Source organism: Symsagittifera roscoffensis, chromosome 6 (assembly GCF_963678635.1).
Source record: "Symsagittifera roscoffensis chromosome 6, txSymRosc1.1, whole genome shotgun sequence".
In the NCBI taxonomy this organism is placed as follows: domain Eukaryota; kingdom Metazoa; phylum Xenacoelomorpha; order Acoela; family Convolutidae; genus Symsagittifera; species Symsagittifera roscoffensis.
Window position 1 is genome coordinate 9,888,451 of NC_087067.1, and position 22,247 is coordinate 9,910,697.

The following is a 22,247-nucleotide window of genomic DNA, read 5'->3' on the forward strand; positions in this document are numbered from 1 at the left end:
GCGATGAACGTATCGTCAGAAAGTTATGTTCTCGTTGTTCGACTACATCAATAAAAATGCCTGTAAATTCTCTAAGTAGGTAGGGGTTTACCGGCGCCTTCAGGAACCTCAAGAAAATTGGTTATTTCTGTTGTTCCGACCATTTGAAAAAAAAAGCGGAAGAACTTTGTATTCGGATTTGTTTTGTTTTTTTTTCGTAGCAAATTCAGGTATCACAAATACTCATCGGAATGGGTTGAGTAATATATCATATTAAAGCCCTTTTAGTCGTGATGTGAACGGCATTTAAAATTTTTTTCTCAGTGTCGAGAAAAACCGATTTGAAATTTTTTGATTTTTGCTCTGCTTTCGAGCTTATAAAGTCTGCATGCACAGGCTTACAATATATTATTTAAGCCGTAAAAAACTTAGTTTCAGTCGAGAAAAGTTAGTTTTTGGAGTTCTTTAGCGCCATTTTGGGAATCAAAATTTTCAAAATATTAGAAAAAATTCTACAAAACTGTTTTTTCTACAAAACTATTTTTCAATCGGCCTATTTGACTATGATTGTCGAATACGCCTGATTACTATGTTTTCTTTTCAGATCTTTTTTTTCACACCACACAAAAAGACATAAGTTTGAAAAAATATATATATTTTAAGACTATGGTCGGTGCATTCTGTGCTTTTTGCACAATAACCGGCTATCTTTGTTTAAATTGAAGTTGGGGTAATTTGTAGCTTTGTTTCAATCTCCCTTGGAAACCATGAAAACTTCAATAAAATAAAAAAATGAATTTTTTTGTTTTTCTTTTGCAATAATACTGTGCTCGAACATTTGGAGCTTCTTGAACTGGAATCGGCCACTGTTTTTTTAATTATCTTGTTTTTTCGTGATATTGCTCCTGAGCTGAAGTGATGATATGATATCTAATTAGAATTGTTTCTTTCCTTTCTGACTTTGATCACTTCAACCATATGACTTCCCCTGCCTCCATATTGTCAGGAAGTGTCAAATTCATCATCATCACATCATTGTGAAACTGTCGCAACAGTCTAACACAATCAAAGTAACGCCCTTTTTTTGTTAATCATGTCTTTTTTTTAAAAAAAACTTATTTAGAAGCAAATTGATCCTGATGTGTATTTAAGACAGTATAGGCCGTTCATTTGGTATTCAGTTGTTATGAACCGGTTATTAAGTATTAGCAAAACTCACGAAATAGTTGTTTCCGGTTTTTCTTAATGTTTATTGTTCTTGTGCAAAAAACACAAGTTATTGCAGAAAAAATTTATAATCATTGTTTTGCAATTTTTATGACTAATTATGATCATTTAATCATTAAATTGAATTTTTCTTACTTTTTCAGGTGACATGATTTTGTTTATGAGCTCTAATTTTTTTCTAATGTTCATTTATGGTAATTAGCAATTTTTGGCATTGATTGATTACTGATTTTTGAGCAAAGAGTGCGAAGTAATGGATCTTTTGCTAAATCTCCGCCTATTTTGATGTTATTCGTACTGATTCTGATCGGTATTTTGATTTTTGAGCAGTTGTTATCTTTTTCAGGTTTGTAGATGGTATGGCTAAGAGTAGCCCGTTAGCTTTATTGGCCGCCCACTGTTCCAAAATAGGCTCCTCCTCCTCCCCTCCCCCTGCCCTGAACCCCGCCGCAGTGGCAGTCGCCTCAAACTGGTTCAACGCCTTCCCTAAATTCGAGGAACCCTTCGCATGCTATTCTCAACAGTTCTCATCCGCTGATGCAGCAGCGCTGTCTTCCAGAACGGCCGCTGGAATGATCCAGTGTCAAACTTCTCCTGCGGCAGATGTGTTCAATTTCCAAGACGGTTTCTTCGGAGGTATCAATGATATATTCCCGGCTGCTGCATACATCAAACAGGAACCGCCGATGCCCTCGTACGGCTGTCCAAACGTGAACAAGAGTCCCATCCACGCACATGCGAGCAATGGTTACAACGCTTTATCATCTGTCGGCTACCAGCAAGTGAGTTATTCGCTTACCAGCTTCCTAACTTGATCACTTGAGCATTGCATTGTAGTGGTTGACGCTCTATTTTTGTTTAAATTGATTCAAGTTTTCTATAAAATTAGGATAAATCCATGATGGTAAATCCATGAAAAGGAGCTGAATGCTGATATAGTCTTGCCAAATATTGAAAAGGCGTAGCAGAAACATTTGACTGCTAATGTGATAGTAGCTCTGGAACCAAATTAGCACAAAGTGCATTTGTTGTTACAGGACATACTAGACTTGACAGTTCCCGGCAGTGGATCTTTGTCCAACATGGATCTCAGCTCACATGTCGGAGGTCTCAGCTCATGTCCTGTCCAGCAACAGCTCCTCATGAGTCAAGTGAACGGGGGAACCCACCCACAGTCGCACATGGGCGGGGGCGGAGGTGGGGGGTCATCCCAACAGACTAATGCGACAGCTGTAGACCAACTCTCCAAGTGCTCCTTGTTAAATAGCTTTACTTCTCCCCAATCCAACAATTCACATTCGATGAGTGGCGGTGGCGGACAACCTACGTCACATCATTCTCACCACAGGTATTCAGTTGGAACATAAGAAGTGTGCGAATGATCTCCGTAGACTTTGATGATTACTAAATGTGAGGAAAAGTTGATCTTTACAAAAAACTACCGTTTCCGTAAGTTTCTAGATAATATAAACAAGGTAGAAAATTGATTTCTCGTTTTCCAAGCTAAAAAATTGATTTTTAAAGCTCGTGCAAAATATAACAAGGATAGCAGCCGATTACTGTGCAAGTAGCACAGAATGTTCCGACCATAGTCTAAAAAGAATACGACAAAGTTTTTCAGATTATTGTCTTTTTTTTTCGGCGTGGTGTGATAAAAGGACCTGAACAATTTGCTGTGTATTTGAAAGTCATACTAAAATAAGCAATTTGTAAAAGAATTTTCATAGAAAAATGACTAGAAAAAGACTAGTTTTTTCAATTTTGCAGTCTTTCGAATTTTTGAAAAATTTTATTCCAAAAACGCGCTAAAACTCTCAAATTAAAATAACGTTTCTCAAGTAAAACTAAGTTTTTGCATTTAAAATTAGGCTATTGCAAGCATTAAAGAATTTAAAATAAGACTGCTCGCTCGCTTTGTTCTCTCGAATTATGACGAAAAACCAAAAATTTCAAAATTGTTTTTTTTTCCTCGACACTGGGAAAAAAATTTAAAATTTTTTTAATGTGGTTCGAATCACGACTGTAAGGGCTTCCATATGATATATCACTTAATCCAGTCCGATGGTTGTTTGTGGTACCTGATTTAGCATGGAAACAAAAAGAAAAAACTAAAACACACCCGAATACAAAGTTCCTCCCCATTTTCAATGGTCGGAATGACAAAAATAACCATAAACTTTGCCATAAACTTTTTGCTCCAAATCCAAATTTTAGAGAAAACGTGCGTAAAAATGCAATTTTTGAAGAATTTGCCCGCGCCTCTTAGTGTAGGATATTGCCACTTTTAAATGTTTGTGAAAACCAGCTTTCTTGTTTTAGTGCCCAGCAAAATGCCCACGATAGCTTTGTCAACTTCATGAGTCGATCGATTGAATCGAACTCAGTAAAAACCTCGAAAGCTTTACTTCAACAACAACAGGATCAACACTTGGCTTCTCTGAGCAGCAACACGATAGGAGGAACCTTGTCTCAGTCACAGCAAAACCAACACAACTCTCGAAGCCTGGAATGTCCTCAGAACCAAATCTCCTCCAATCTTCACAGTCAACACAGCTTACAACAGCATCAGCAGATGTCACCCAGTAGTGTAAATAACGTGGCCAATGATTTGATGACACAGCAGATCCTAAGAGCGGCGGCAGCTGGCTGTTTCGCAACTCCTAATGGTCTGACTAGCAGTTCGTGCCCAAATAGTATGGCCCAAAACCAGTCTAATTTCAATCCTATGGCCAATTTGATGGCGGCTGTGTCCACGGCAACGGCTTCAGCGGGAACAGATCATTCTGTGTTAGATCAGACAAGTGGCTGTACAGGTGTGGGCTCGACTGCACTAAGCAATCAGCACCTGTCGGGTCATGCAGGGGGAGCTAGTGATAGTTGCAGTCCCCCCTGGGATAGGGGCATGAGAGTGGTTCAGCATCAGCAGCAGAATGGACTGTTAAGGTCGCCACCTGGAGGAAGCAGTGTCTCCTCCTGTCCTGCTAATCCTAGACAGGTAACTTGGATGTTTAACACAATTTTTTCGTGCTATGCTATCGGTTTTTTTGTGATATTCAGTAGCAGACATTTTGTTTTCAATACAAGTTGCAAGTTTGCTTTGCGGGATTTTAAACAGCTGTTTAGCAATAGAAATCAGTATTTTTGAAAAATGTTTCGACATAAGCACCGACCGCAATTATCTCGAAAAACAAAAAAAAAACAAACGAAATATACATAGCTTATTTAGATTCGAATTCTGACTCTGAATCGCAAAATGTTCTCTACATTTTTCCTTCATAGAGAGAAATGTTTCAAATTTTTTCTATTGAACAAGAATCACGATTGAATTTGCTTTGTTTTGTTATATCTCTTGTCTCAATCTGACATTCAGTTGTGATACCTGTAAAAAACACCCTTGGTCGGATTTTCCTGCCACCCCTGAACGCGGTCGGAACAGAAATACGGAGGCGAAAAAAAGTAAGATTATGGATAAATTCGTATAAAGGTTTTCCGAGTTTTGGACTTGTGTAGTTTTTGCGACAGGAAGTTGAGATTGCTTTGTAGAATTTGAAGTTAGTGTTGATTATTTCCTTCACAAATGTGTTGAGAATGAGTTCTGAGGTTGTTTAGGACTCCGGGAGGCGGACCAGGTTTTGCCCATCTGCTTCTGGTTATAAATTCACCGCTGACAACTTTATATAGCAGCCTCTTTTTGAAAAGCTCCTGTTTAATTCATATTTATGGTCTCAATTTTTCCTTTTATGGCTCATTAAATTCCACTCTTTTTCCGGTTGCAATTTTTAAACTTTTTTCTCATTTTTTGATTTAAAGACAAGCTATCAGACGCAATGGCTCTCAGGTTTGATTTGAACATGAGCTAATTTTAATGCAACACGTTTTTTTCATCTGCGCTGGAGGAGAGATTCTCTTCACAATTTTTGATGCAGAAATAAGCTCGAATTAGCGGCTCAAAATGTAATTTCCGTTAGAAATCATCAGTTTATTTTTTAGGATATAATTAAAGCACGCAGAAAGGCTTGCGAAAGAATAATTTTTTGATTTTCAGAAGAAAAGTTTTTGGTTTTTGTAAGCTACGCTAAATTTTTATCCCAATAAGCTAAAATATTATTTAAAGAAACATAATATACTGTCTACTAAAACAGATAAAGTCACCACGCCATTTTTTAAGGTTAAGAAGATATCAAAATAAATTGCATTTTGCAATAACCTCTGCGCCGTGCAAATATTGGTGTCGAATGCTGGCAAATTATGAAAAGCTTAGGGTTTGGCGGCAAAATTGATGAAAAATAGTACCGGAAAAGGCACACATTGGGCGGTGAAGGGGTCGAATTTCTGAGGTGGAGTTGTCCCCCTCGTAGTACCTCTGTCATGTTCTTTTCACGTTGCATTTTAAAACCCTAAATTTTCCTTTAATCGTAGATTCAAACAAGGAAAGGGTTTTCATAAAGTAACTCAATACGTATATTGATTTATAATTCATATCTGAATTGAACCAGGGAAATCCTATTTTATGTTGGACAATGGCCGTTGATTGTCGTTTAGAGTTCTGTAATATACCCTAAATTCGTTGTTTTGTCATATATTCTACTTCAATTCAATTCATATCAATTCAAGGTCTGTATCTCAAATTGTACAAAGCTTGATATGAAAAACAAGTTGGTGAATACGGCTAACTAATTTTCGTCTCTCTCATTCTGTTTAATGTATTTTCCATTGATTCGATATTATATTGAAAATATATCCATAACGGTGTCCAGTGTACCTGGCAAATACATGGATCGCTCTGAGAATAATTCCAGTTTTTCTTTCTGTGAGTCAGAAAACCGTTTTTTTTTCTTCTTTTTTCTGCCTTTAATTGTGCTTTTGTCATGTGTGGCTAGCTTGTCTTGCTGCATCGCTGATGCTTGATTATATTTCGGCCTTGTCGCCGATTTTGCTTTTATCTTCCAACTCCCCATAGACTGAAAAGCTGCCGATATTACAATGCGTGAAATAATCCTGCGTCATGCATAGTAATGAAAGTAGAGATGGGAATATGAATAGAAAAAAATAACTGGATGAAGGAACGACCAGCCTGGATACTGTGTTAATGTATCCGCCCCGTTCCCAACCCTCTGTCGCCGCCCTGCATAAGATTAGCAGATCGGATATATTATATAGGATTTTTAGGCAATGTGGATTTGCACTTCAATAAAACTGCAAAGCTGACGAAAAATTTAGCTTGAATGCGATAAAATGTGGGGCTAGTTTTATCATGCTGATCTTGTTAACTACCACCCCCCCCCCCCACCACCACCACCACCACCACCACCACCCCATGGTACCTTCTAACGAATGTCCCCCCTATAAAGAACTGAACAGTAAGGCATATGCGAGTTTTGTACCTTGTTAACTATCCCCTCCTCCCTTATTGCAAATGGGGGGGGGGGGGGGGGTAGTTAACAAGATCCACTCGAACAAACAATCAGAGGCAACGAGCTGTTCAATTCGAAAGAGCAAATTTGTTCTTTATTGTCGGAGAACTCATCCGCATACTAAGGAAGAAATTTGCATTCGGGTGTGTTTTGGAAGAATCACAACCCATAAATAAACATCGTACGGGGTTGAGTAATTCATCAAATTAAAATTCTAGCAGTCTTGATTCCAATTGCAGTGAAGAAGGTTCCATTGACGAAAAGTTAAGTTTATTTTGACCGAAGTGTGGATTCTGAGAGGTACTCATGTTTCTATTAAATCTGTTGAGTCATGGTATTTTCAGTCAAGCAATTGAAATTTTTTAGTAGGAAGCGGCTATTAGTCTCTTTGAGAGGCTAATGTCTGTCCACCGCCCCCAAAAAGCCTATTTCATTTAAATGCATCGCGTTGGTAAATTTGCTAAATCTGAACGGGTCGCACATGCTCTGATACTTGCACAACAAGCACTTGCTTGACAATAAGTTTTTCAAGTTAATTTTCAATAAATACTCGTATGATAAATAAATGAGGTTTAGGGAAAGTTGATTTGGCTTGTGTCTACTCTTTTATTGTTCCGTCTTTCCTAACGAAAGTAACGGAATATTTGTGCTCGGGGTGGTTTTTTTTTCTTCAGACAAATTTCGACTTCTCAACTAAGAAATTTTGACGGACTTTTTTTATATCAACCCAAATGTATTGTTTTCTTGTGCTCAAATTTGAAAAGATATTTCACTTGTGATCATTTTTCATAAAGTTATGAGGGTTTAAAGATTGCCAATATGGCCAATTTGGAACAACTGACGCGCGATAATGCGTAAGCGGAGATTTAATCCCTCATAGAAATCGTTCCAACTTGGTCGAAACAGGCTATTTGTCATAATCTCTGGGTTACTAGGAGCGAAATCGATCACTTTATACTTAATATGGCACGTTGGGGGATGATTTAAATTAAAACTCGAAGTTTTTGTATTTTTTTCTTTGTTTTTCGAAAAATTCATCTTTAAAGCGAACACTGCTTCAGAGCCTTAAAAGACAGTCGGAACATATAGGACTTTGCCCTAATACCAGCAGTCTTGTTGGCTTTGTGACCTAATTTTTTGTCGGTTGTTTCCTGAGGTGATTGGGTTTAAAGGGTTTTAGTATTTTCAAAAGTTTTCATAACAACAATTTGTTTTGTTCTCAGCGTGAGTTCACCCAACTTTTGTTGGCTTAGTTGCTGCTCGATAAACATTTTTAACAACTTTTTTTTACCGCCGATGATGATTGTGTTTTTGGACATGTTTTGGTAGTTGTAGCTTTTTGGAAGCTCTTTAATTTTTTGCATCTATTGGCTTTTTTTCATTTCTGTCTGCTTGCTTGCTATGCTATGTTTGTGTTGTATTCTAAATGGTGCGAAGTTTGTTAAAAGTTCATTTTTTGGCAGTTTGACCTTCGTTGATTTTCTTCATTTAGAAATGGAAGGCAATTTGCGCTTTGTGATAATGGAAGTGCAAGGTTTGCAATAACGTGTTTGATTTCGAAATTGGTATTAAACGTTTGAAAAGGGGAATCTACTATATATTTGAAAGCTTTATGTATCTCGCCATGTTTAATCTTCAGTGTAAATTTTTTATGTTTTAAGCGTTTGTGGGCACTTTTTGGAAAGTTTCGATCAAAAAATCGCGTTTTTTCGGCGCGCGCTACCTTTGCAAAATTATTATATTTATAAAAGTTTTAGGGTCCGTCCGCCGAAAATGGGTACGTGATCTCAAAATTGTACAAAGTGGGGACCCTTTGGGTCGGCAGTGAGTTGAAGTCAAATCCCTGAGGGTGGGGTGGGGGTGGGCATCCGTCCCCCCTCCCCTAAATCCGCTTGCATCATTGATCCGTTCGTATGAAGTAAGCATCTGTGACTTGCACGTTTATCGAAGCAGCTCTAGGTTTTGACCCTTTTGTTTGGGATGTATTGGTGCCTTGAGACAAATTTAAGGGTTGATCGGAGGCAAAAATGGCTGTCGTAAAATAGTACCAACGAGGTGACCCTTCCGAAAATTTTGGCACCCAAATCGGAGGAATAGAGAAAGGGGTGTCGCCACTCAACCACCCTTCTCCTCTTTGGCCCGCTATTTGGTAAAAAAAAATACAGCTCTGTAGTTTAAAACTATGATTGACCCGAAACTAGGGATGTTCATTTTTTGCTCATTTTCGTTAAACTCATGGCTGACTGGATCATTGATTGCCCAATTTTGAGCGAGCGATTGGATCGCAGATATGCCTCGTTCTATTTGGGATTATTTATGACAAGAGTGATAAAATTCCTCCCCACAATCTCCTATAGAACCCCTCTGCTCTCATATTACGCGATAATTTTTATCACCCTCCCAGCCCAAATTTCCCCGCCTTGCCCTCCCTTTTCTCTCTCTCAGCTTAACTGCACTTAAAGATACTCCAGATGCGCATCTATTTATTCGTTGGAACCAGTGGCAGAAAATAAATGATACCATGAAACCTTTTTTGATGTAATTTTCTCACACGAGTTAAGCTTTGATAAGATCCAATTATTATTACAAATTTATAAATAAATTATCCTAGTTTGTATAAGAAAATTACAATAACTTTTTCAAAAAGCAGTTTTTTGCCTTAGTATTATTTGCAGGAGCTCAAAAAAAAACGAGCGAGTGATTTGATGTCCTCGGGTACAAAAAAGTCATCCAAAGCAGGAAACCAGTTTTTTCTCATAGTATTCAGTCTATAATTACTCAAAACTCAGCAAAAATGAAGATTCTGAAGTAGAAATTGAGTTTAAAATTGATAGAGTGCGTTATTTACCGTCACATGTTTTCCCCAGGTCCGCGCATTCAATTTGCTGATTGATTTGATTTGAAAATTTGCAGCTACTGTTTAATTTTGGTTGCTAGGTTTTCAGGCAAGATTAAATTGGGCAAAATCCTCGCCCGAATCAATTTTTCCTCTCCTCCAATTCAAAATCCCCACCTTCGGACGCAAACAGCCGCGTTAGAGCGCCTCAACGTCAATTTATCCTTTTTTGTTTACTTTTTTGTTCTCTATTTGCTCCGCTGCGCAATTTCAATTATTGATCATTTTGCATTCTGAACTACTCGTTCTTATGTATACTGCGCTCTATTCAATTTTTCAATACTCACAATTGCTCTGAAATTCTTAAAAATTGGGGAAATCAATTTAATTCTGAAGCACTCTCCAAACTTGATGAATTAAATCAACCGTATTGCTCCTGAAAGAGATTAAAAATGTTGAGCAACTGTTTTAAATTAAACCTTTTGTTAGGGAATTTGGACGCAATATATTGCAAGAGCAGTAATTTTTTCATGCTTATTGTTTCCAATCTACTTAAAAAGGAAATTTGGTGTTGATATTTTTCAAAAAATTACCGAAAAATAAAACGTTTGATGATTTGTTCAGCGTGTTAAAAACACTGAAAGGTTTCATTTGGCCGACGCGTCAAATCATTTCATTTTAAATGGAAAATTAGAGCAATAAAAATACCATAATTTTTGATATTGTTTAATTTTTGAGAATGCCGCCTCTTTTTTGGTACGCTTTGAAGTATTTGGCGGAGTGCCTGTGCTCTATTTGTGTTGCACTCCCAATATTAATTTTTTGAGGAGAAAGTGTCCAAAAACAAACAAAGCAAGACTGGTCAAATCCAAATGCTGCCGATATAATACTAATACATACTTCAACCGATGGGACATTTTTCTTTTTCCAGTTTTTTAGTATTTTTTCACAACTCCTTATTTTTAGTTTTTCATTTCTGTAGCACGTGTTTGACTTACCAAATCAGACATTAAAACGCGACTACTTTCTTGTTTCATGTTGTAGGCTTTTACAAAAAGTAATTTGCAAATGAAAGGATCATCAAATTTATCAAAGGTCGGTTTTTGCTGGTTATAAACTTAGAACTCCAGTTTTTGATCCAGTTTAAGTTATAGAATAATTAGTATCCGTTATTGCTTAGACCTAACACGGAAAGGGTAAAAAATGTTAATTTGAAAAGATTTAAGCCCATGAATTAGCGTTTTATTGAGATGATCATTTATGATTGGGCTAATTTTAAAAATCCTCATTGTTCGTACCACACAGTGACGAAGAACTTTGTCTTCGGGTGTGTCCTATTTTTTTAAAATTACGACACAAAATAATCGTTAGGATTGGTTTTAGTTATGATTCGAACTTGATTTCAAAATATCCAAATAAACTTGTCAGTTGCGAGAAAAACCGGTTTGAAATGTTTGTTTCTTAGTCTAGTGTGTTAAGGATTTTCTTGTGCGGATTTTCTTGTGCTGTAAGCTAGTATCATGGTAGTTGTAAGTGTTGGTTATTATAGTTGCAGGTGGGATTCAAAGCTTTTTTTGAGTTTTAGTAAACTTTGTTCACAGAATGGTCAATCTAGTAGGAATGATAAATATCACTTCCGACATGCTCTATTCCTCGAAAATTCAAAAAACTACCATCATTTTAGTATTTCCCGAATTTTTTTTTCGGTTTCGTGGTTATCGTCCAAGTTTCTTTTTGTTCATTTTCCGTTTTTTATACGCCTTTTTTCATCGCATGGTTTTTTTGGTCTACTTTCTTAAACACGTTTTTTTTCCAATTTAAACAGTTTTTTTCTATATTGACTGAAAGTTTTTTTACTATAACTGTATAACCGAAAAATGTTTGAACAGTTTCAGTTTATGATATATCAGCCTAGTCAACTTATAATGCGTAATCTGGTGGGCCAATATATTGCATGCGATTACGTGTTTCAGAATGGATGGTTCGTCAAAACTTCCAAAATTTATGAAGTTTTCTATGACAACAGTTTTGTTTTCCGCTCAACAGGTTTCGACCGAAAATTTTTTGCCGCTCATTAAATGATTTCCAGTTCTTTGAAGGCTGCTTTCGAACTTCAACCTATACAACCATGAAGCTGTTTTTTTTGTCAACTTTTCAAGTTATTTTTCCAATTAAGTTTTTCGACTTAATTTTTCCGAAATTTTTTTTGACTCCTTTTTCCATTCATTAGTGTGTAGCGATCAAGTTTCAAATGTCTTGCTCTGCTTGCTTGCCTAGAATTTCTGTTTGATAAAAACAGATATTATGAAATTGTCTGGTATTAGGTTTTTTTTTTTCATTTTGAGACGCTTGTAAAAATTTTCACTTTGTCAAAAGTTTAGTTTTTCTCGAGAACTTCTTGAACGATTTTCCAAAAATGGAAGAACCGTCTACTCTGCTGTGGCCTACATAATCTCTTAGTCTTTTCATTTTTATAGCACTGTAAACTGTTCGAAAAAGTTTGTGGGGGTAATATTTGGTCCCATATTTTCGGATTTTTTCTTTTTCGTAAAAAACTGCCCTACAAAATCTGAGATTTTGGGTTCAATCAAAATAACGGGTTGTGGGACGCTTTCCTGTATAATCGAATAGGCCCAATTTTTTACACAGAATTCATGACCCTCAGAAAATTCAACTTATTGTTTTTTTTTACCATTTTAAAAAAAAATTATTTGACTTTTGAGAAAACTGCCCTCATAAATCTGTTTTTGGGTTCAAATTTTTGATTTTGGTTAAGTGTTCAATCGATATATCAGATTTTGGGAGTTTTCTCTGCATAAGCGGCCACAGCTTTCTTTTTGCAGAAAAAATTTATGTTATTCGGAAAGGCAGGTGTTTTAACTTGCGACTGTTTTTCAGAAACTTTTCTTAGAAACTGCCCTATCAAATCGAAAGAATCGGTTGTGAAATATTTTTCTGCAGAAGTGGCAAACCTTTAATTTTTGGAAGAAAAAAATTTAGATTTTCGGGAAGATTTCAATACCTCAATTTTTGAAGTTTTTAAATTTTCCATTTAATGCAGCATGAGTATAACATTTTCAAAAATTATCAGACAGGCACCTCCAGCTTTAGCTGGAACCATAGTTCTCCTGCAAGTATCACGTTTTTTGGGATTAAATCACACTATTCTCCAGGTTACTATCTAATGATCCCCAACCCTCTCCCTAGGAAAAAAACTTCAAACTTCCTATTCAATTTTTTCCTTTATTGCATCACTTAATTACTGTGGTCGCGACATTGTTGCACACAAAACGGCTGTCCTTTTTTATACTGTCTGGAATATTTTGATGCCGGAGTGAAAATATAATTCAACACAGATTATTTTTTCTAAGTTTGTGTTGGTTTCAAAAATAGCGAAGTTCTCAAAAAACTAATTGAGTTTAGCTGGAGGGCAGTCAGAAAACTTAGTGCTTAGCCATGATACGAGCAGTCTTAGTATTAGTTATTTTTGTTGTTTAAATTTATCAAAAAGAAGAATGACGTTTAGACTAATATTTCAGGGTCTCTTCGCTTTTAACATCTGCCTATCATAAAAGGTTCACTTAAATATCAAGTTTCCTCAATTTAGCAGACAATTCTATTCATAAAATCACGCACGCTTTTTGTTTAAATGAGATGATTCTTTTGTTTCAGCAGGGAATTCTAGACATGCATGTGTCTCCGCCGAATAACAGTAATGGAGGCAATAATGCTTCCAATGCGCTGGCACAGGCGCAACAACAACATGCAGCCGCTAGATCGCCGGTAGCGGCGGCATCTTACATGCAAAACGGGACCAATACTAACCCAAATACGGCTTGCTCTACCAACTCCAATCTAAGTTCTTTGATGTCAAGTCAGCAACATAACAACTCAATCGCGGTGACATCACCGTTCGCAACAGGGTCAAACAACAATACTACAGGAGGGTCTTTAACACCTCAGGGATCAATGGGGGGCTCTGTGATTGGGGCGAACAACAATGCAACATCGCCCAATATGGGGCAAGTGGGATCAGTGTGTCCGAGCAATCTGAATCAGACACCTCCCGGATGTCAAAGGAGGCCGAGCAGTATTATGAACAATGGACAACAGCAGCAACATTTGGGTAATTGATGTGGTTCAGCTTTAGAGTGTGAATAAATAAAAGTGGGTTAATAAGGACATGATGATGTATGGAAAATGGAAACTAGGTTTAACTTCACTTACCTCTTTCGAGTTTCTCCTTTATACCTCTAAATAAAGAGGTTAAATCCTGTACTGATAAATGTTTATCCCTGAAGTGGTTTCCATCTGCGCCTTAAGTTGGGAAATTGATGTGAGAAGGGTTTATAGAAGGAAAAAAGACCGAGATTTTTAAGTTCAAGCTTAAACTTGAAGAAGCAAAAGCAAAAATGGACGCTTAACTTTTTATTTTTCAAAAATCTCTGGGGTTTCTTGAGCAGATTCTTGTGAAAAACTGATTAAGCTATGGTATTAGTCCTTTCAAAAACAAAGGAGTGAGATTAAAACGTTTTCTTCTCGACCTGTGATAAACGGCCATGTAAGACCACCACCAGAGTCCGAAATATTCCGAATTTGAGTCACGAAATATTTAAAGTTAGAATCACGAATTAAGTGGTTTAGCTTGATACCACCCTCGATATCTGCGAATCTTCTTCGAAAGACCTGAAATTGCTTTAAAAAATTGTACACGAGAGCGCAGTTTCTCCCTCTCTGTGATGTGGTCCTAACAAAAGAGATTTTTTAGCCTGAAAAAGGTGGTCATTCTCAAGTTTCGGAGAACGGGTTAAGTGCATGAAAGAATTCTGAAGATTTTGTTTAGACAACATGCAAAAATGGATGCAGCAACAGCAACACCATACAAGTCCACAAGGGGGAGGTATGCACTTGATGGCCAGCAATCACCCTCACGCTGGGAGCCAAGCTGGAATCCAAGGGGTTCCACAACAGCACCAGATGCATCCGCATCATGGATCCAACGGGTTCCCATCGCCAGGCACCGGACCTCTAGTCATTAGCGAGTGTCCTGCGTCCATGGTCAGTGCGAGAGGAAGTGTGACTCCAGGAATGCATCATGGTCGAGGAGCTGGAATGTCAGCTGGATCACCAGGAGCACTAGTGCACTCCCACGTTCGCTCGGCTTTGGCCATTGACACTAGCAACACTCCGGCGCCGACACCTCATCTCAGTGGTCCAGTGTCATTTCACATGGTAAGTTAATGTTCTAATCGTACGCGGAATTTTCATGTGATTTGGGACAATCCGAAACTTTCAAGTGGTGCAAAACAATAAGATTGCTGAGTTGTTGGTAAAGATCAGTCCTATTTTTCAAATAATATTGAGTGTTTGTTTTTTCGTATAATTTTGTATTAATCAAACTGTTTTTGATAAACGAGAATGGAAATAATGCTCAGTTGAGGTCCCTGGACAACTGATTTTATAACCTGTGTTTTTGTTTCAGCCGAAAGTTGCGTCTAGAAAAGTGAGAAGAGTTGCGTGCAGTTGCCCAAATTGCATAGACGGCGAAAAGTAAGTGTTAAGTTACGCTACTTGAAATAAAAAGCTCTTTAGTTTCACCCAGAAGGCTTTTTTCTGCTGTAATTAAAGACTCCGTACTGTTTTTAATACGCGGTGTCGAAAATTACTGCGGGGTTTGAGCAGTTATTGGTTTTTAAAAAATTTGCGGGGAAGGTATTCAAAATTATCAAAGTCAAGGAGGTCGTGCAAATTCGGATTATTTCTTTTTAGTATCATGCGAAAGACGGGGCACAGTTTTTGGAGCATTAAATTTGGCTGGAAATTTAAGTAATATAACGCAGACTACGAATGTTTTCCGTTGGGTGGGGTTTATGTTTGGGTGGGGCTTAGAATTTGTTTTGTGGGGGTCCCGTCAATGAATGTAGTACTGCCGAGTATTTGCAGCATTTTGAGAAACGTGCAATAGATAAATCTTAAAGTTAAATTGGCCAAGTATAAGTGCAGTTATTCAGTGTTTGGTGTGTGTAAGAACATGGAAACGGCGGATCCATGTTTTTAATACATGAGATATATCATATTCAGAATAATAGAAGGGCGAAGTGTTATTGTGTCTGTCTAGGAACATGGATGGGAAGAAAAAGTCACACATCTGTCACATCCCCGGCTGTGGGAAGACCTATGGGAAGACGAGTCACTTGAGGGCTCATCTCAGATGGCACATTGGAGAGAAGCCATTCGAGTGTATGTGGAGTTTCTGTGGCAAGCGCTTCACTCGCTCAGACGAGCTGCAGAGACATCAGCGCATACACACTGGTTGGTGAAAATTGAGTTGATGCTAACTTATTGGCAAAAGCCAATTTTGAATTATTGAAGAATCTGAACCATGCTAATTAACTTACAATTGCTCCTTTTGATGTCGGCGTCCTTTTTTAACACATTTGAACTCGTAAAGAGAGAGCAAGTGTATCAAACTTAGGTCAAGGTCAAATATATCGCTAACAATGTGGGACTAATTATATACATTAGACCATTCTTAAGTATAAAGTTTTTTTTGTTTGGTCAAATCTTACAGGTTCTGGATTCCAATGAGAACTCGGCCGAATCACTCAATATAATTAAGAAGTGAAAGCCTGCCCAACACGATGAAATTGTTCAGTTAGAATAACTACGCTAACGGAAATCCTGACTATGATTCCGAACAGTTTCGCTTTCCAGTCATATAAAAATTAAATGTTTTTGTTTAGGTGAAAAGAAGTTTGTATGTCAGCTGTGTGATCGTCGCTTCATGCGCAGTGACCACCTCTCGAAACACATCAAGACTCACAGCAAACCACGCAAGACTTCCTTCCCTTTCAAGTCTCCTCTGAGCTCGCCAACTGGAACCAACAACAACAACAACTTCAGCCAGGGTTCCTCAGATATAAATCAAGATGGAAGCGGGGAACTGGTATCTCCTAATGATAACATGCACCCGGTACCATCGCCCTCCAAAGGGCATCATAGGTCAAGTAACTTGAACAACAACAACTCGCCCCCACTTTGTCTGACTTCGGCTAACGAGATGAGCCAATTCAACTCTCTAGATGGGATGCAATGCAATGATATAATTAATGATAGGTAGGCATATTGGATTCGACTAATTTTAGTATCAAGTACTGCACATTTCATTATAACAAAAACTTAATGAAATACTGTCTTAAAAAACTTCCATCCATCTTTTGAAAGAGAAATACAAAGATAGTCATGACATACAAGAGCTTTGCTGTGTACTTTTTGATACTTTTTTGTGCTATATTGCACCTAGTAAAGAATCTCAAATAGAAAAAAAATAATCGTAGAGATCAGAATTTCATTTAACCAGCACTGGAGCATTTTTCATTAATTTGTGAACTAACTGTATTGTTGTTGTTGTTTCTGTATTGTTGTTGTTTTCAGGAGTGGCAGAGGTGCTTTACAAAGTGCAAATGACAATTTCTCTCTTCTCAATAGCGAAAGTCTCATCAAATCGCAACTCGCAGATTTGGAGTGTCTAATACACGAGAACAAAATGGACGCTTCCTCGCCCTTTAACGGCTGTACGCCCATGCAAATAAACTAAATCTTTAATTTGAAAAGCTTCAAAAAAACTAAACTGTATCAAAACGATGGCTTTATTGATTGATAGTTTTAACCTATAGCTTATAATAACTTTGAATGCGAGTTGTGTAATAGCTCTAATTTGAAGTTAGTTTCGAAATGCTTTCTATTTGGAATTAATTTATCGCCGCCCGAAGTGCTAGAAGAGCGACTACTTTATTTCTGCTTTGTTTCCTTTCGTATTTCGATGCCCATCTTTGGATGAGTGTTTCCAACCAAATGTTGACCAAAACTTCTTCCTGGACCTTACTCTAATAGCTTTATAACAGAGTTTAATTAATGTTCCCCTCGTGACTTTAAATTTAACCACTTTCACGAAACCTTCGAACTTTTCTCAAAGCTTTATTCGTACCAAATTCTCAATTCGTTCAAATGTCAGAAATGTCCTCTCGATCTGTGATGTGAATTGATTCGTTTCTAATTCTCCGAAATTCAAAATAGCTTTGTTTTCTAAATTGAATATTTCCTTTGTAACAAATGTAAGGTATTCTATACAGGGTTATTTTCGTTAGTTTAAAAAATCACGCAGATGCATTAGTTTTGCTATTAAATTTATCTCCGCCCAAAACGGGATAAATCTGGATGACTTCAATTGTAACTCAGTCACTGCTATACAAACAGGGTGCAGAAAATGTAGGGTCATTCATCTGAATCTGAGCGTTCGTATCTTCGCCTTAGTCGAGCCTTGAGTTACCTCCCATAGAATTTTTTTAATGGTGTTCTGCACAGATTTTGAGTTTGGTGTTCTGCAAGGCTCGCTTTGGTGCTCCACAGGGTTTTAATTATTCGTTCGTTGGCAGAATTATTTTTGTAATCACTTATCACATTGTGTAGTTGTTTCTATTCAATTCTATTCTATTGTAGTGAACACTGTTTGAAGCTTTTTGTAATCATAGCTTTTCTTCTCCATAGCTTTATCCACTAATAGCTTACTATGTCTTAATCTATTCGATATTCTGGTTTCATTTTAATCTATTGTACATAATATATTCACAATTGTTTTAATTCATTCATTTTTGATGCATTAGTATAATCTAGAAATCCTACTAAATCTTCCGTGAGTTGTTACATCTCGGGACAGAACTTCTAACAACAAATGAATAAATTGGGTTCTGTAGTCAACTATAAACTCCCGATTTTTTAATGATTCAAAAGTACGAAAAAAATAGCTCGATTTCCAGTAAACATCTGGAGTAAAAATTGACAATCAACTTATGAAACCATTCATTTTTCAAGTGTTAATTTGTTGTTTTTCCTCGATATGGAGTTTTTTTCAATAGAACCCTTTGTATTCAATTATAATAAGTTGTTGACATTTGCTCGCTTTAGTTTATTATATTGTATTTGAATAAGAAGTCGAGACAGTACAGTACTATAGTGTGGTTTATTGATGATGGAAATGTTGTTGATAGTAGTAATTATGAACATGTAACATATCACACCTTCTGCGAAGGCCTTTGTCTGTTCATTCACTAATAACTCTCTCTTCTCTCATCGGTAATTTGTTTTCTTTGCTGCACTTTAACTATGAATCGAATTAAACCATAATTTTATTGGAGATAATCGAACCCATTTTGCTCAGATGTTGAGTTTCACAGAGTCTTTGTTTCTTCAGTGTACCATTTCAGCAGTTAACTTCATGACTCTGTGATTCATTTTTAGCTACTTATCTGCAGCTGATGACTTTGATTTGAAAAACTAGAGAATAAAATGCGAAAAAAAGGTCATCAGTCGCTTTGCAGTGACCGTACAACGCTATGAATGAGATACGATTAGAAAAATAAAAATGAGTGATTACTAAAAATTCTTTAAATTATTTACTCGAATAAAGTTTTGAACTTGTGTAATTTTTTGAAAGCCAGAATATACTTAGGATCGGATGAGCTATTGGCTCCATGATTTAACAAATAGATTTAAAAAAGATATCAATGAGAATTTGTTATAGAAATTTAAAGAGCTTAAATAAAAGTGAAACATTTGGTCGTTAACAACGTGATCTTTTATTCCTCCCACTTTTATGGAATCAGTACGACAACGCTGCGGCAGGTCTCATTTGAACAACCAATGCAGTTAAAGGCTGCCTTAACTGCGCTACTTCGCTTTTCCAGGGCGGCCACCCCTCGTTTCATACGTTTCACGGAAAAAAAATCAGCTTTACTTTTTCATCCAGAAGTTTTATATACTAAAAGCAAGCAGCGGCACTAATCAAATCGGTAAAAAGCCCCCGCAACTTAATGAAAAAGTGAGGATGCTGACTAACTCATTCAAAAACTCAGATATAGTAAATTATAGTCAAACTCTGGATCATTCGACATGCTTCTAGATTTCAATTTAGCAAATGTCGGCACGTGTTTCCTAAAATGTCTTTCTGGTGCATTTTTAAGTAATGTTCAAAAAAACATAAAGTTTTTGCCTTGATAACAATCGTAAAGGCACCGTTTTTTGAAGAGTGATATAGGCTAATACAAAAATGTTTTATATTTTTCGCACAGACCACGCCCCCTTCACTCCCCCATACAGAAGATTTTTGAAGCTTAGGGGACATTTTTCCTAATTTCGAACTGAATCATTTGATCAATCGTATTTTTAAACCACAATGACGCGAGAGCTCAGTAAGTCACAGCTTTTTTCTGTAAGATTTCGAAAGATCAATTGTTTTGAAACAGGCGTTGAAAGTTTCCCGCTTTCATTTGAATATGATTTCAGAAGTTAGCATTGCTTTGATCAAGTTGTTCAATTGCGGTATCTTAGTTTATATTCTTTGAATAAACTAGAGATATTTGAATCGTTTGGATTCCCCAGGTGGTATATGTTAAAATGCGTGGACTACTTCGTCCTGCGCTTTTCTAACTACTGGATTATTTTTGAGTAGGATACCTTCGCATGGGATGAAAAGCTGAGGGATAATTTACTACGAAACCCTGTTTTTATCTAGGAATTTAGAAACTTGAGATTTGTTCAAAAAAAGTTGTTTTCAATAAAAATGTTGTTTTTTTTCTGCTTTGCAACTGTCTGCTGTCTACTTTTTTTCTAGAAAAGGTTGGAACAATTCACAAGGATGGATTTTTTGTAATGTTGGAGAGCGGGAAGGTTTAGAACAAAAAGTTTGTCAGCATTTAGTTCAATTTAGTTGTAACATTTTGGATGACGTTTGTATAATTAATTTTTTTTGCTTTGCTGCTTTGGATTTCTAAATTAAATATATCAGCAAAATGGTTTTTGGTGTCTTTCCGAGTGGGTGAATTTATTTCGAGAGTATATTATTCCACGCGTGACGCCATACATTACCTTATTATTGTTTAAACTTTATGCGCATAATCAGATGTGTTCGCTAGCAGATCTCAAATTAATTTTAAAAAGTGTTTTTCTTGAAAGATTTTGAAATTTTTTGAGCCAGAGACATTTTGTTTGCATGACATCAAACTAATGATCCAGGGTTTGTTTTCCCGCTTGCGATAAGCAAGCGTTATCAGATTGGATTACAGATTTTGTTTTTTTATTAATTTGTCTACAGAATCACGTGAATCAGTTGGTATCTTGCTTCACAATGAATTGAGAAGATCAAGTGTCTTCGGCAGACTTAGTCTGGAGGTAAAGAATGAGTTCGGTTTACACTTTATCGGCTTAATAAGCTAAGTTTGGGTCATTTGAGGAAACCATAATTAGTACGTTTTCCTACGAATTGCAAAAAACTTTTTTTTAAAATCTCTAAATAGAATTAATAGTTCAAATTTATTCATGACATTTTTGTTTGCACAAAATTGTTTTTGAATTTTCCTTAAAGGCCTTCAAATGTGGTCTCGACGTGTTTTACGGAAACAGAACATCATTCCGGACAAAATTGTGAACTTTTCGTAGTTGTGGTTTTCCTCAAAAGTTTTTCTTTGAACTTAGTTGCTTTCTTTCTTTTCCTGTCTGCTAGCCTGCAATGTTATTTTTGTGATACTGCAAGTGATTTGAAGCTTCACTTTGCCTCTGTGTCTATTATTTGCGATATAAGATAAAACCAGTTTAATTATTGTTTTGTTTTATGCTTTAAAAAAATTGAACTTTCAAAGAATTAATTGCTTTGTCACTCAATTTGTTGCTACAAATTTTGAAGAAAGTGGCAAAAAATTTGCGCTTGCTGAGGTTTTTGTTCTGTAGACTATTTTCTTTTCTTTAACTAGCAATTTTGAACAAAATTTTTTAAAACAACTACAAAAAATAATTATCATCAGTTCAAACTTTGAACAAGATTCCACTTAAAGATTTTTTTAAAAGTTATTTGGTTTGAAACAATTCAATTTGTCTAATTTTAGAAAAATAACCTGCTATATTTTTCTTGCAATAAAACGTATATTTGATATGATCCAGCTGATAAAACAATTCACGGCGAATTTAGTCAAGCCCGTTGGTTTTTGACTAGTTTTAAGAAATCAGGTAAAATAAAACGTAACATCGTATGATAATCCAACTGGCAGTTATTTAGGGTAGAAAAAAATCGATTTTTCAAGAATAAATTAGATAGAAAGGTTTCAGAGGGAATCGATTAGAGTTAGTTATTAATTAATGCTCTTTTGTTGCATGGTTAATCTAACAGAAAACACTTGAACTCAAAAAACTGAGCGAAAAAGATACAGATCAAGTTTTATATTTTTAGACTTGTTCTGATGTCGCGGCAGAAATTTTTCTCATTATTCTGATCATTTGGCGAGGAACTTTACATTTGGGTGTGTTTTAGTTTTTTTTCGTTTCGATTTTTATGCAAAATGAGATACCATAAATAAACGTTGGAATGTGTCGAATTATACATCATATTACAATTTTTAAAAACATTTTCTCAGTGTCTAGAAAAACCAGTTTGTGATTTTTGATTTTTGTTCTAGTTTTGAGCTGATAAGTTTTGTCAAAAAAAGTTTGCTGGCTTACAATATTTTATTTAGGCTTGATTTGAGATATGATAACTGAGCTTTACTCAAGTATTGGTTTTGAAATTTTTTAGTGCCATTTTTTTAATTAAAAACTTCGAAAATTCTAAAAAAAAATCGCAAAAAAACTGAAAAATCCTTAAAATTTTGTATGATTTTTGTTCGTTTTTCTAGTCATTTTTCTACAGAAACTGTTTTTTAATTGGTGTATTTGACTATGATTATCGAATATACCTAATTTATATT

The 22,247-nt window shown here is 36.2% G+C and overlaps 2 protein-coding genes across 2 annotated transcripts in view; both read left to right on the forward strand.

Moving 5' to 3' along the window:
* The window catches only part of LOC134847523 (cyclic nucleotide-binding domain-containing protein 1-like), a 380,437-nt gene that overhangs the window by 199,689 nt on the left and 158,501 nt on the right, over positions 1-22,247 (forward strand). The gene's annotated exons all lie outside the window — the stretch shown is intronic.
* LOC134847773 (transcription factor Sp1-like) lies at positions 1,557-18,938 on the forward strand. Its single transcript, XM_063864990.1, has 9 exons — positions 1,557-1,988; positions 2,244-2,554; positions 3,526-4,201; positions 13,129-13,582; positions 14,300-14,688; positions 14,939-15,006; positions 15,575-15,768; positions 16,200-16,572; positions 16,891-18,938. The coding sequence occupies exons 1-9, from the start codon at positions 1,566-1,568 to the stop codon at positions 17,051-17,053; spliced, it is 3,051 nt and encodes a 1,016-aa protein (XP_063721060.1). The 5' UTR covers positions 1,557-1,565; the 3' UTR covers positions 17,054-18,938.